The 16145-nt window shown below is 38.7% G+C and overlaps 1 protein-coding gene across 1 annotated transcript in view; it reads right to left on the bottom strand.

Annotated features, from left to right (window-relative positions):
- The window catches only part of LOC102223302 (supervillin-like), a 53864-nt gene that overhangs the window by 33875 nt on the left and 3844 nt on the right, over positions 1-16145 (bottom strand). Inside the window, exon 2 of the mRNA XM_005804382.2 lies at positions 2463-2941. Within this exon, the coding sequence (XP_005804439.2) occupies positions 2463-2821 (359 nt within the window). The 5' untranslated portion in view covers positions 2822-2941. The remainder of the gene's footprint in view (positions 1-2462; positions 2942-16145) is intronic.

A 16145-nucleotide genomic window follows, 5' to 3' on the forward strand; every position in this document is an offset into this window, starting at 1 on the left:
GGTTTTGGATTGGCAAGCCTTCACAAGGCTATGCAATTGTGGATATAATATATGTAAATAGACTAGATGTATATAGGTACATTTAAATAAGTGTAAAAGTGCAAGTAATTGGTAAGTAACTGTATTCAGTCTGACAACATATCTGCCCTAGCACAGCTATTAAAGATCTTGCCAAAAGTAATCAAAAATAAATAAATCACCACTTCTTTTTTTGCCAAAAGATGATTTAGACAATTTAAAAAATTTAAAAGATCACTTTTGGTAAAAAAAGAGAGAAAATTTACTTAGACCATTATTTTAAGAAGGTGACGTTATGATTTGGTTGCTCTAATGTAACACTCCTTTGCAACCACAGGGCAAGGTGACATTGGTCGATTCGACAATCGGCTCTGGAGGAGGGATACATGTATCAGTCGTTCGCTGCCAAGATAAACGGCGGAGAAAGAATGGTTTGCTCAGCAAATAAGAGGAGAAGACAGGAAGAGAAGACCGTGATATAGAGGAAAGTCAAGAAAGATTTACAATACAGCGGCTCCTTGAAGTGAATTTCCTCTTGCTCCAGTGAATTATGTCATACATTCACTGTTAGATTACAAAAGAAAACACAGAGCAGGAAGGGTTTTAAACAGTCCATACAGGATGTTGCACATCAAACATGAGAAGGCAAATTTTTATGCTTTGCAAAAAATAAAAATAAAAAACTGTAAGAAGATTGCAATTTCCAACAACAGGATTCTTTTTGTAATAATCTCACTGATGCATGTTCATCCTGCAATTTAATTGGCTTACTTAATTTGGTGTTAAACTAAGAATGTTTACAGATTTTGTTTAATATAATTAAGCTAGAGCTGCACAATATAATGAATTGCATTCGTCTCTTCAACATCAGTTTGCAATATCATAACTGAAATGGGCAGAGTGCAATATTTTTCAGATATTTTGCATTCACAATCTGAATATCAATGATGTAGTCAGTTGGATGGACTCCAAACCGACCAAATCAGGTGTATATTTCTAGTAAGTGAGATACTAAAGTTCACAGTGAGAAACAATATGCAATGGTAAAAAAGAAAAGCAGCAAAAACGTGTTATTTCTAATTAATATTTTACTCCAATGGTATCATAATAAAACGTTTTTCTGATTCGGTAAGCTGTAATAAAGGAGTTTCACTATAAGAAGTTGGGGAAAAATGTAACTGCAGACTAAACATAGATTTTGGAATGGCACTCATCAGGTCTGACAGAGTGAAGAACGGCTGTTTGGCTCAGATAGACGTCATAAGAGACAGCTTTCCTTATCACTGAAACCACTCAGTTTCCTTTATACTAACACTTTAAACAAACATATCGTCAATGAAGACATTAAACAAAGATCACAAAAGTTCTATTTTTTTCTTTTCTACAATAAAATTACACAGATTTTATTTTAGGAACAGATGGATTTTTGTTGTCAGCTGACAAAAACAGATTGCTGATTTTCTCTTTGTTTGACACAAACTCAAATCATCCTTCTCCTTTGCTGCTCCCTCTGGCAGTTGCTATAGTTACAGACAAGTTCAGATATGTGCAAGCAGCACAATCCAGTGCTTGATCACAGCTCAAACATCCCAGGTCCTAGGACTGGACATGCTTTTTCTCCACGTATGTGCAAACCCCAGAGGAACATTCCAGGTGAGCAATGAGCAAACTTTAAGTCTTCCAACTAATCCTGATAATGTGGGTTAGTGTTTAACCCCCCAGCTTCCATCACCATATATCAAGTGATTCAAGAAGAAGAAGAAGAAGAATTACTTTATTCATCCCAGCAGGGAAATTATTTCGCAGTTACAGCAAGAATTTTTTATACACAGATTAACACACACACGACGGGAGCTGCGTCTGCAGGCAGCCAGCTGAGCCGGCGCCATTTTTGAAGGAGGACATGCAGCAAAGGTCGTCAGGACAGGGAGTCGAACCCGCGACGTCCGCGGGTCTAAGGCCTCCAAATGTGGGGCGTGCTAACCCCCTGCGCCACCACAGCACGCCCCAAATAGTGCTAGCTCTGCCTTGCACGCTTCACCATTTTTGGAAGAGCTTCTCTTTGTGTTTACTTCAAACAGTACACAGCACTAAGTGTTCCCCTAATGGGTCAAGCATTCTCCTCAATGCTGTGAAAACAGCAAACTGCTTTATAGGAAGGCTGCCTTCACTTTGCTCAGAGATGCCGCAGAAGGAAGCCATAACGCTTAACTATCTAACAGTTTAAGCAGATGCACATGCAAGTTGGCTCCAGCTAAGAGCTGAGATTTCCACACTGACGTTTAAATGAAGCACGTATTGCAGTGTGTTTTGTAGCGGCTCTGCCTCCTAAATGACTCTGCCATCTGCAGCGCTGCGTACTGCAGCTCTCATAAACTTTATGTCTCGCTGACTGCCCTGCTCAAACATCCAGCAAAACAGATTTGCGTTTGTTCTGCACTCACCTGAAGCTAGAAGACGCCTTAACGGAGGACACAACCTCTGACTCTGTCTTAAGGTCAGTGTTTGTGTCTAACTCGTGGGTGGCCTCATCACTGGAGTCTGCCACTTTAGTTCTCATCCCTCTCCTGGAGTATGTTGGCTCTGACCCATTATCCTCGTGTTTTTCTCTCTCCTTGGTTCCCAAGGATGCTGTTTCGGATGTCTCACCAATTTTCCGATCCCTTCGGACATATTTAGAGGTGAATTCCTCTGTGTTGCCATAGCGCTCTGCCAACTCCCTCCTCCTTTCTGCCTTGTAGCGAGCGATGCGCTCAGCCTTCGTCTCTGGAGTCGAACTCTGCAAGGTGTCTATTGCATCCATTAGGCAGTTCAGATCTGTCTGAGTGATGAGTTTCTAGGCGAGTGGTTCAACTGATCTGGTTTTTAGCTTTCAGTGGACGCTCCTTGGAAGGCAAGCGGTCACTCCAAAACCATGACAATGCTGCAAACAGAAAAGGAAAGTCATATTAGTTCATGATTGACAAAACAGTTATAGCAACTTGACTCTTGCGCCATAAAAAGGCTGTGTGCAAGCTCCCAATTCATGAAAGTCGCATTAAGATTCTCATTTAAACATTTATTCCACCAACTCACGAAGAGTGGGAGTGGAAAAGAGGGGGAGGGGTGTAAAGGGACTGAGAAAAACATAAAAATAACCTTATAAGCTCATTTTATTGCTTGCTTGATTTGGGATTTGCACCAGTGCTAATCACCTACCTTGCAATGACTCAACATTTAAAACAAAAGCGAAGACAGAGAAATCCAGCACGAATATAAAAGTGTTTTCTACTCATGTTTTATGCCTCAAATGTGCAAATTATTTTGGGTAAACATATATACAATGCCTTTCCAGCCACAGATGTAATTATTGTATTTTATTGGGATTTTGTGTGATATACAGACCGTGAAGAAGGAAAATGATTCAGCCCAGATTTGCACACAGCAAAAATGCAAAATCTCACCAAGTATTCTTGGTACAGTTTCTAGCTCAAATATTTGAGCGCATGTGAAATAAGACAAAACTGACTTACAATTAATTTTTAAAGCAGGATATGGGAGCTTATTTCAAGTAAATAATCTCTTATTAATTTTTAAAGAGTACTAGGACCGCTGGCGATTTTTTTCCCCGTATGAGAAATTTTCCCCATGTCCAACGCTCCTAAAAACTAAACAGCATCATGAAGAATAATTGTGATAACTTGCTAAAGGTAGCATGTCTGAAATGTAGGAGCTTCTTAAAAGAGACGGAGGCCAGTTCCAAGCTGTCAGATGTCAACTCAAATTTATGTTATTGTTGATATATAGAGCATTTTTATAACTGAAGGTAAGTTGATTATGCTATAAAATGGAACTATGTGCCTGGAAAATACATAATACCCATTCTTTAATGCTTTAACTATCTGGTTTGACTGTTGGAACAGCCATTTCTTGACAACTCTGCAATTGATTTATATCCCAACACGTCTTTACAATTCTCCAAAACCTTACCCTGCACCTGTTTCTTCAATAATGTTCTGTACCAACTCTCTGAGCCCTTCATAATAAACTAAATAATTTAATGTGAGGGCTGTTAGGCTACTTGTGATGGCAGCTTGCAGGAACAGATTTAATGAAGGAGCAATTAGAGTAAAAGAGGCAGAAAAGAAATGCAGGATGAGCTTCTAAGAGTTACCCTGTAGAAAAATTAGAAAATTATGCATTCCTTTTGTTTCATCTCATAATAGCGTGCTACTTTGTGTTGGTCTGTCGCATAAAGTACCAGTTAAGGGCAATAAAGTTTGTGGTTGTAATAGATTTTAAACAGTACTAATACTTTTGCAAGGAACTTTTAATGGAAGGAATGACAGGCGAGCTGGGTTTGCTTCCACCAGTTGCAATTATTAGATTTGTTAAATTTCCCTTTCTCAACATTTTAGTAAAGTAAAACGTAAAGTAAAAGTAAAAACATCAAATAAATCGACTGCCTTCTGAAAACTAATAGCTTACAGTAAAAAGCTAGAAAAATCACAAGGTTGAGCTGAAGTCACTCTGTTCCATTGAGTAATCTCAGGGCAGAAAACCACAAGTTGGATGGATGTAGAGGCCTGAAAACGACAGACACATAAATACATGCCAGCTGACAACAGCAATAATGATTATGTGCCGTTTCTGACCAATCCACACATCAAGCACAGGGGCTTTTCCACAGACATTTCTCACAGCTAAAGCATGCCTATGATGTCTTAGAACAGTAAAGGGGAAGCGAGCGAGAAAGAGAGAGGTACAGTTACACACTAGAGAGACTCAGATTTAATGAAGCCCCCAGTTCTCCCTCAAATTACAGGGCCTGACCTAACTCAATGTATAACTTCTCACATTTATAAGACATGGGAAAACATAATTCAGAGCGCTGAGCCTGGACAGTGTTGGTAAGGAGAGACTCAAAGTGAAAGAAGGAAGGTAAAAAGGAAAGAATGAGGGGATGAACGAGCTGACTCAAATAGTATGAGGGGCCGTTTAGGACACAATTTACGTTTTGTCTCTCACACACTACCAAAAAGTCTCGCATACTCCAAAAAAGTAGCCACGCACACTCCAAAAAATTACGTTTTGTCTCTCACACACTACCAAAAAGTCTCGCATACTCCAAAAAAGTAGCCACGCACACTCCAAAAAATTACGTTTTGTCTCTCACACACTACCAAAAAGTCTCGCATACTCCAAAAAAGTAGCCACGCACACTCCAAAAAATTACGTTTTGTCTCTCACACACTACCAAAAACTCTCGCATACTCCAAAAAAGTAGCCACGCACACTCCAAAAAATTACGTTTTGTCCCTCACACACTACCAAAAACTCACGCATACTCAAAAAAATAGCCTCGCATACTCAAAAAATTACGTTTTGTCTCTCACACACTACCAAAAACTCACGCATACTCAAAAAAATAGCCACGCACACTCAAAAATTACTCACGCACATTCAAAAAATACTCAAATTGCGTATACACACACTACTAAAATGTCACACACACACACACACACAAACGTTAACTTTCTCGCTCACATACACTGCTACCAGCTCGCACACATACACTACTACCAGCTCGCGCACATACACACAAACGTTAACTTTCTCGCTCACATACACTACTACCAGCTCGCGCACATACACACAAACGTTAACTTTCTCGCTCACATACACTACTACCAGCTCGCTCACATACACTACTACCAGCTCGCTCACATACACTACTACCAGCTCGCGCACATACACACAAACGTTAACTTTCTCGCTCACATACACTACTACCAGCTCGCGCACATACACTACTACCAGCTCGCGCACATACACACAAACGTTAATTTTCTCGCTCACATACACTACTACCAGCTCGCGCACACACAGACGTTTATCTCTCACATACACAAGACTAAAGTTGAACACACACACAGTACTAAGACTCGTTTTGTGTATGTGTGAGAGCGAGACTTTTTATGAATGTGTGAGAGCGAGACTCTTTATGTGTGAGAGCGAGACTTTTTATGAATGTGTGAGAGTTGTCACGGCAGAGGCGGGGCATAATTTTTGGATCAAACTGCGCATGCGTAGATCCTAAACTATAAGTTTCGATTGTTGACTCACTGTATGTTCTATTACTTAGTATATTTGTGCTTTTAAATATATATAGAACGTTTAACTTTCTTGTAGATTAAATGTGCTATAGAAATAAATGAATCTGATTGATTGATTAAAAATAGCAAAATTGCTGTAGTACAATCTGTCCACTGGGTGCCAGTATTACAGGAATTATTAACCGGCGCCAACTAGTGCCGAAGAAGAAAGAGTTTGCTATACCGAACATGGCTAACTCTAATTCGAAACGAGAGAGAATTGGTCAGGCAGCTGCCATTTTAAACACCATTCTATCTTCTCCGGAGGCAACCAGCACTTTGACAGGCGCATTAAACGATTCAACGACTGCCCGCAGTGCTACAGTAGATTCAGAACTCTCATCTCTGTTCCGTTCCGGAGCGGTGTTTAAAATGGCAGCTGCCTGACCAATTCTCTCTCGTTTCGAATTAGAGTTAGCCATGTTCGGTATAGCAAACTCTTTCTTCTTCGGCACTAGTTGGCGCCGGTTAATAATTCCTGTAATACTGGCACCCAGTGGACAGATTGTACTACAGCAATTTTGCTCTTTTTAATCAATCAATCAGATTCATTTATTTCTATAGCACATTTAATCTACAAGAAAGTTAAACGTTCTATATATATTTAAAAGCACAAATATACTAAGTAATAGAACATACAGTGAGTCAACAATCGAAACTTATAGTTTAGGATCTACGCATGCGCAGTTTGATCCAAAAATTATGCCCCGCCTCTTCCGTGACAACTCTCACACATTCAAAAAGAGTCTGGCTCTCACACATTCATAAAAAGTCTCGCTCTCACACATACATAAAACGAGTCTTAGTACTGTGTGTGTGTTCAACTTTAGTCTTGTGTATGTGAGAGATAAACGTCTGTGTGTGTGCGAGCTGTTAGCAGTGTATGTGAGCGAGAAAATTAACGTTTGTGTGTATGTGCGCGAGCTGGTAGTAGTGTATGTGAGCGAGAAAGTTAACGTTTGTGAATGTGCGAGCTGTTAGTACAGTGTATGTGAGCGAGCTGATAGTAGTGTATGTGAGCGAGAAAGTTAACGTTTGTGTGTGTGTGACATTTTAGTAGTGTGTGTATACGCAATTTGAGTATTTTTTGAATGTGCGTGAGTAATTTTTGAGTGTGCGTGGCTATTTTTTTGAGTATGCGTGAGTTTTTGGTAGTGTGTGAGAGACAAAATGTAATTTTTTTGAGTATGCGAGAGTTTTTGGTAGTGTGTGAGAGACAAAACGTAAATTTTGTCCTAAACGGCCCCTCATAAAATAGTCTATTCTGCACTGCTGACAAGCTTGAACAAACCTGGAGTTTATCCTTTACGACTCTTTCTGGTGTATAAATACTGACCCAGTATTTATACACCCAGTATTTATTTTTGGCCCCATTAAAAAAAAATGCTGTAATGAAATACTGAAGTGAACTGTTATTGCCATTTAAGCAGCTGACTAAAGCCTGAGAACCTCTCTTCTCTCGACATTTGAATAAAGAGATTTTCAAAATGCAGGCTTTTTTGAGAGATCAGTTCATTTCAAAGAGCACATTTAAAATATTTGTGAAGAAAATGAAGCTTGGGAAGCTCACATACCTAGGTCAAATGCTACCTGACATGCTGTTGGCATTTCTCACATCATGAACCATCAACTGTGGTTTCCATGGGTCCACACTTAAAAAACCAAACAGATTACAACAAACAATCAAACTGCTTCACATTGAGATTATTCATTGTATTTAAATTTACTTTCTGCAGACCATTTCAATCTTTGGAAGCCAAACAAGTGCAAATTGATGTACAAAATAGCCTTCAGCAAAAGTCTAATGTTTGTACCTGAAAATTTCAGGTAATAAGACAAAAAATCTGCAAAAGTAAGAAATATTGAAGGGATGAAATGATCACATCCCAATTTAAAACTATGGCCTCATAGGAAAAGAAGTCACATAAACTCAAGAAATTAATCAAACCTCCTCTAAAAATGGTAATATTGACAAACCTGGACTGAAAAAAAAGAAACAAGGAAGCAAAAGTTTAAAAGCTTTCAAAAAAACAACAACTATTTGAAAACTAAATATTGTAAAAGTTCGTGTGACTTGGCACTTCTTCACAACAAAGTATGCAAGAATGCATTTTCTTTCTGTTTTCCAGTTGTTTTTTCTTTAGTTTTATAATTAATCCAAATAATCCAGAAACCTTTGATGTTCACAGAGACTCTTAGAAAGAAAGACCTCACAACAAGCTGGATAAGCAAAGCAGGAAACATGCCAACAAACTCCTTTATAAAACAATACGATAAAGTCACAGCACCAAGCTGTTGCTCACTCCAAAACAAAGCCAATGGACTGCCTTATGAAGGCAAGAGCTCCTGAGTTTGGATGATGGTTTCAGGACACTTACATAATCACCTAGGCGTCTACCTATAAAAGGAGTGCTACACAGTCCGCTGAAGCCATTTAGACCCAGCACATTTAGGGTGCTTTGTTTGGAAGCTGCCGTAGTTATTTTAAGAAACAAAGAGAGGACTAAAAACATGGTGAGTCATAACTCACTTCTTTCTGCCAATTTGAGTGCATCTACAATAGATGATTTGTTAGGAAATCAACAGCAATGAAACAATACAAGGTGTTTTGGTGCTGAAATTACATATTTAAGGTTATATGTTCAGAAATACAGCAAAGTTACTTGCAGATAAGCAAACAAAATTGGCCAGTGAGTTTCTGTCATTGCCAATATCGGCTACCTGCCAATTTATGTGGTCATATTTATTTCTGATCCAATGGGGCATGCAAATAAACCTCCAGTTCCCGGTCAGTGGGGTGATTCTGTTGCTACACAGGGAGTTGTCAGAGGAAGAGCTGTCTCAACAAAGGTCAAATATGTCACCTCCTGACCATAGCAAAAACATTTCACCACAAGAGATTGTTTAATAAAGGAAGTTGCCCATGAACATGGCAATACAAAAAGAAAATATCAAGAGAACAGACAGGCAGAGGCAGAGAGAAAGCCTGTTTTAACATGCAGATACAGATTTGAATTTCCTCTTTTAATAAACCAAACTGAATTTTAAACATCCTCTCACTCACCAAAAGTTCTGTAATTACAAGCAAGCAATTGCATAATGAAAGCAAATACCAGTAGCAATTGATCATAAAAGCAGAAGTTACAACACAACTCAAATATGATTAATTAGAATTTATGTCTTAATTTAAATTAAGACATTTAAATACAACCTGCTAAATAAACCCTAAGGTACGAAGATCTAATATAGGGTTTGCATTCTTATGTTGTGGTAGAATTTTCATACATTTGTTTGTGGACAAAATTATTATTCTTTAATTATATCGTTCAACATTAGTCAGTATAAATTATGCAGTTGCTGCTAATACTGTCTTGACTATTGAATGCAGCAGAGCAGAACTCGAAAGGAGGAAGAAGTTGGTGTAAAAAATATTCATGCAATCCTGCAGTTTAAAAGAAAGTACTGCAGCATGAGAATTGAGGCGTAAGCACTAAATACCAAAATATTAAATAACAAAACTAAGGAGTCCAAACCTGTCATTTTTGCTTCTCGCTTGTGGGAAAGAATGCTTGACAAATTAATAAACGGAACCTTGACAGCTAAAATAAAAAAATCTTCTACACCAAATAATGGCAGATGACATAAAAAGCTGCTGCTACAAGATTAGCACTTCATAGTTTCTTATGTATGAAGGATATTGTAAATTTCTAAAATTGCCCTTTTAGGAATATTACAGGACTAAAATAAATACTTGAAACACTACTAGGTGCATCTAAGTGAATCAAAATATAGTTAAAAATGTTTACTTTAAGAATTCAGCTCAGAAAGTGAAACTATGTTATATACATTTATTACAGTGTTAAATTTCATAAACAATCCTCTGTTGATTTTGATGATTGTGGCTTACAGCTAAAAAAACCCCCCAAGAATAAGACAAAAGATTTTTGAACGCCCTAATCAAAACTGAAATCAATGTCTCCGTCTGACTGAGAAACCTTTACACCGGACCATTCTGTGCTTTTCCAACCTTCCTCCAGACTCTGGGACATTGATTTCCAATTGAAACAGAGAGTTTACTGTATTGTGAAAAGAGGACTTCTGACCACCAAGATGCTTCCTTTCTCTTCCTAGCCCAGATACGAAACTTCTCGCTTTGTCTTTGGTTACAAAGTAGCTGAACAGAGTGGAACATTTCCAACTGGTATCTGGGGTATACAGTAATCAAGTAACAAGTGAACCATTTTTTTTTTTTACAAAATGTTTTCCTTCCACTTAACTTTCCTTTAATAAGTTTGCATTCAGCATTATAAATAGTGAACTTTATTGCAATAGCTTGTTGTGGCTTATCCTCTAGCAAATCAGTGGTGTTCCACATCATAGTGTGTACCATAGTGTCGCATTTCTGCATTAAACATAATTTATTTGGTCCTCCATAATGTAATTTTTGGAGAAAATTTTGGGTTTTAATTGGCTTCAGTTATTATCATTAAAAAAGATTGGAATATAAAACTATGCGTTTAATTAGTTTAAATGTGAGCCTCCCTTTAGGATTAGCTATTGATGGTGTTTCTTACCTAAAAAGGACGAAAACCAACCAAAAACATTTATATTTCAGATTAAGATAAAGACCAGGCAGAAACCCGCCTGAGGGCAAACACTGACCTGTTGCCTAACAAACTGATTTTCCTGCAGAAATCACATGCTCACACAAGAAAGGCAAAACAGGAATGTAGCCACAGCCCTCCTCAGGAACAGTCAATTTACATCGAAAAAGCTGCATGTCTCAAATGTAACACAATTAAAGGAAATCTTTTTTTATTTACAAAGTGAGTAACCCGAAGACTGGAAACAGAGGCAAACTTTTAGTTTTTAACTAGAGTCATTGTTTAATGACAACAATGGAGTATGTCATCTCATAATAATGGCATTTAAATTCATCAAAATGTACTTCCATTGAATGGGTCTTGCGTTACCAGTGTTTTTTTTTACTGTTACTTTTTTTCCTTTAGCAACTTAAAACCTTGAAATGACAAGGTTTCAAGGTTACTGTTACTTTTTTTCCTTTAGCAACTTAAAACCTTGAAATGACATTTAAGAGATTTACCCCAGAAACTGTAAACATTTTGACATATTCTTGGTTCAAAATGCACAAAACTGCATAAAACTGCTCAAACACCTAAAATAGTTTTTGGAGAAGGTTTATTATTGCTCTGTATGTTTACAACATGCTGGCACAGTTAATGTTCAGGAATCCACCTAAAGTTACCACAGACATCAGAGACCTATTAAGACACTGCTTTGCAGCCCTGGACAACACAAAAGGAAACTGTGTTAAAGAAGGCCAGCAGCTGACCCACTTTCCTCCAAAGGGAAGAAGGTGGAGAGTGGAAACTTTGCTTCACTGAGAACACCAAGTTTCTGCACAGCACAATAGAAAATATGCACATATTAGTTAGGTCTTAGACCTTTTCAGCTGGTTTCTGGAAATATGAAAAGTTCAAAAAGAAACACTGAGGAGTTAAATTAAGGAGACCTGGTTGACTTTCGAGAATGTTTTCTGATTTCCTCAAAAATTCAATTCAGCATGATTTGTTTTATCGAACACACCATGAGATCAATAACTACCTGACAGACAGCAGTTTGAGAGACTGAACGGTCAGCAGCACAGGAGCACCATAGGGAACTGTGCTCTCACCATTTCTTTTCATTGTGTACACCTCCAACCTCCAAATCCCCGTCATCTGCAAAAACACTCCGCTGACTCGGCATTTGTTGGGTGAATCAGAGATGGACGAAAAGCGTTGGTGGACTACTTTGTAGCATGGTGTGGAAACAATCATCCATCCATCCATTTTCTAACACCTTTGTCCCTAGTGGAAGGTGTTTTAGAGGGAGAATTTAGAGAAACCAATTAACCTAACAGTCATGTTTTTTGGACTGTGGGAGGAAGCCGGAGTGAACCGATGCATACACAGGGAGTACGTGCAAACTCCTTGCAGAAAGACCCTGGGCCGGGAATCGAACCCAGGACCTTCTTGTTGCAAGGCAACAGTGCTACCAACTGCGCAGCCCCTTTGGAAGCAATCACCTTCACTTAAATGTGAACAAAACAATTGATTGTTGATTTCAAGATAAACGGGGTTAGGTTTCTCTTGAAACTTCTCCATTATGTGAGAAGAAGTGGAGGTGGTTGAGAACTTTAGGTTCTTCAGTGTTTGAAGAAAGATTCTGCATATTTTCTATAAGTCTGTTGTGCATACAGACCAGCGCAGGAGATCCGTCCATAGCTACTAGCATCTATAAAACCTCTATGAAGAACCTTGGTTAATGAGTTACGACAATATTTAATTTCCCTTTGGGATTAATAAAGTATTTTTGAGTTGAATGTTCTGCCATTAACTCTAACCTTATAAGCACATATTAAGCTCTAGCTTCAATGAATTAAAATGACACAAACAAGACATTAGAAAAGGAGAGAGGGAGAACAAGTCATCAGTTTTTAAGCCACCCTTATGTAGCAATCAGCCACATACAGAGTGGCCAACATGTTTCTCATTAAAAACTAATCTTTATGCATTAAAAGCAGTTTAGGCACACTGCTTCCAACAACTGGTGGAACAAAGTTTTAATTGAAATTTCAAAGGCTTACAACACTCCGTAGAAAGAAAAGGGCTTCCATTAATAGAAAGGTTGGAAGTATGATCCTGACAGGAGGGCGTGTTTGTCTTCGACAACATAGGCTCTTCTTTCACAAGACCGGACTCCACTCGACCTTTCAGCCGTAACGACAAGAAGCAAAGAGGGAGTGACGTGGATTAAGTGGCAGAAGAAAGAAAAGCAGCAGCAAGAGGAAGAGAAGCCTAGCTGGAGAAGCGGATACAGAAACACAAGAGGAAACACTGGAAGTTGTAAAGCGTGTTCAGCAAGAGGATGAAGAGAACTGCAAAGGTCAAAGAAGTGAGAATGAGGGAAGAAGATAAAAATGTAGAACAGAACAGGCTTTAGTTGAGCTTGTGTTTCCAGGACGTCAAAGACATCTAGGCAAGTTTTAAGGAGGAGCAGGGGCCAAAGGATGGAGTTAAAAACAGGGCCTGAGAGTAATCCTTCCCTCCCTCCCTCTTCTTCCTCTCTGCCTTAGGAAGACACAAACTCCCCTAAATCCCTTTTACCAGAAGTACTGCTGACTGTATCCAGTCACCCGAAAGGCAGTTGACATAATAACCCCCCGGAGGCACTCATGCTTGTTTTCAGCTTTGCCTTAGTAAGTGACACTGTAAAGACCTAGTGACCTGGTCAGGTCTGAGCCGTCCCTGTCACCACAGAGACAAAGAACGCTGCTTAACCTCCTGTAACGGTTCAGTATAAAACACACCAGAGCAGCATGTGTGTGTGTTTTCCCCCTCTATTTACAGGCTGGCTCTTTGTCCCAGTCTTCCGGCTTTCCATTTGCTGCTTTCACAGGAACCATTAAATGTGACGTAAAGGAAAGCAAGCACACACATACTGTACACAATACCATGCAAACTGACAGACATCTAGCAAGAACATCACAGAAAACAGACCATTAGGCATACACACAACAAGACTGCAATCAGGGAAGCCTGAGAGATGAGAAGGAAGGGTGGGGTTTATAGTGCTGTATCTAGCCAGGCAATCATATGCATGCACACAAACACACACGTTTGTACAACAGACATGGAGAAGACTTTCAGATGTTTCATGCAAGCCAGAAAGAAACATCGAGATAGTTTTTTTGGAAGACATATGTTGTGGAAGAGCTACATTTGGAGCTCTTACCATTCAACCTTAATGTTTAGTTCTGTAGGTTTGTGTAGAAGCACCTCCACCCCTTCAGACTTCATTTGCATTTATTTTGCTTACTCCTGACAGAAAAAGCACAAATGGACAATGGATTTTCACAGGTTACTTTACCAAGGCAATAATCCTGTTTGTTTTTTATCTGATCTATTCATTTTCGTGCAAACTTTCTGTTTCCCTTCTAGTTTCCCAATGACATTTTCTGTGCTTGTTTGCTGTTGCTGTGCAAGGACTTAGATTCAAAGTCAGACAAATGACTTTTGACAAGCTGAAGTAAAAACTCTGATTGGCCAGAAAGTGAATGACAACAACCCATTTTCCAATTAAAGTTAATGTGGCCAACCATTACCACACTTCTGACAATAACTCTGGGTGAGTATGTATACATGGACCATATTTCTGGCTGCTGCAGAGGTCACTGCTGAGCAAACAACAGAGTTGTCATTCCAAAGAAACCATAATGAGATTTTTCCTCACCCCAAAAACGTTTCAATGTGGACTCTATTCCCAGAATATTCTGTCTGCAAAATAAGAGCAAGGACAAAGCTGGATGTAGAAAAGCAAGCAATACGAGTAGGTGTGAGAATCATTGGGGTGGAATGTGTCGTTCAGAGAATCCTGCTGGTGGGGTTTCTCCCTTAGGCTCTCTGGTGTCCACTGTGTAGAGCAGACACCATCTGGTCAGCTGGAATGTAACTGAGGAGGGGGCTGGAAGAGCTAAAGGATCTGCTGTCTTACAGGGGGTGTAGGGAGGTATCACAGAGACAGAACATTAGCTGTGGATGCATTAACCATTTCATGACACACTTTAAACTAATTAAGGCCTACACAGTTGGGTTTAAACCTCACACATCTACAAAACAAGTTTGTTTTACCGAATGGCTATGGCTGGTATAAATGTTAAATGCATAAATTTCCCTCAATAGAGTTAAACGTTTAATATTCCTCTCCCTCATGTCAACAAAGACAAATATTCATCCCCAAACTTAAAAACAAATGTTTATCATACTAGTGCAACACTGCCTTAAAACAACAGTTTGCAAGAAAAAAAAACAAACTTATTTGTAAAGCAGCAGAATTGCAGGCTAGTCGGGCTTGTCAAACTCCCAGTATTATGTTAAAAACATCAGAATAACCAAAAGATAATATCCTACACCAGAAACACATTTACCTGAAAACAAATGCAAAATGTATTGCATATTCAGTCTATACGTTCATGCTTTAATGATTAGTATGTTATATTTTAGCAGCAGTAAGAATAACCAGTGCTTTTATGTTTTAAATAAAAGCAATCTATTCATGTTACTTTTTGTTTTAAAACTTCTTGTGTAATTCCAACAATGCCATGGAAACATGAGCATCTACTACAGGTTCATGTCTTAAGTCTGCAGCAAAATTCTGTTTCTATAATTTGCATTATATTTCACAACACTGAAGAAGAAACTCAATTTGTGTAGATATAACTGCAAAAGTTCCCGAATGAAAGTAAAAATAAGGCATAAAAAAGAAATTCCTGTTTCAGTGAGGTCGGCACACATTGCTTATTAATTTCTTTTCCAATCTGTATTGGAGCAGCCTGATGGCCTGGTGTGGTTTACCGATTATACATTAGAGCATCCATGTATTATTCATTGATGTTTAATGGTAACATCTGTTACTCACATGGGCATTAATGCAATGGCCAGCGGGTAGACATGAATGGAAAGAATTGGTCATTATATCGCTTGTTTTGAGTGCACATGTTATTCTCATGCTTTGTTTTCATTGGTGATGTTAACTGAAATGTTGCTGTAACACAAGGAGTGAATCCAGCATGGGATAGTTTTATGCAATGGAAAATATCATGTGTATAAAAAAAACAAAGGTGCCATGCAAGAAAAACTAAACGGGGTTAGGATTTTGATTCAGATGCTGGAAGGAGTCCAACGACTGTAAGCTGGCTTTATAAATATGTCTTGGCTTGAGGGTGACCCCTAATACTCTTCCCTCTGGACATCCTTGCTGTCCCACTATCATTTCCCTTCTGCATTATGTAAATATTTGTACTGCAAGACTTCTTGCAATAGTTCAACTATAACTGAAAGCAAATGAGAAAAAAGATGGAACCAGAAAAAAAGGGAGCGGGATGGGTATGTGTGGGTGGTTACTGTCTAAATTACTGCAGCCTCCTTTTAC

The sequence above is a fragment of the Xiphophorus maculatus genome, chromosome 10, assembly GCF_002775205.1.
Source record: "Xiphophorus maculatus strain JP 163 A chromosome 10, X_maculatus-5.0-male, whole genome shotgun sequence".
Lineage (NCBI taxonomy): Eukaryota > Metazoa > Chordata > Actinopteri > Cyprinodontiformes > Poeciliidae > Xiphophorus > Xiphophorus maculatus.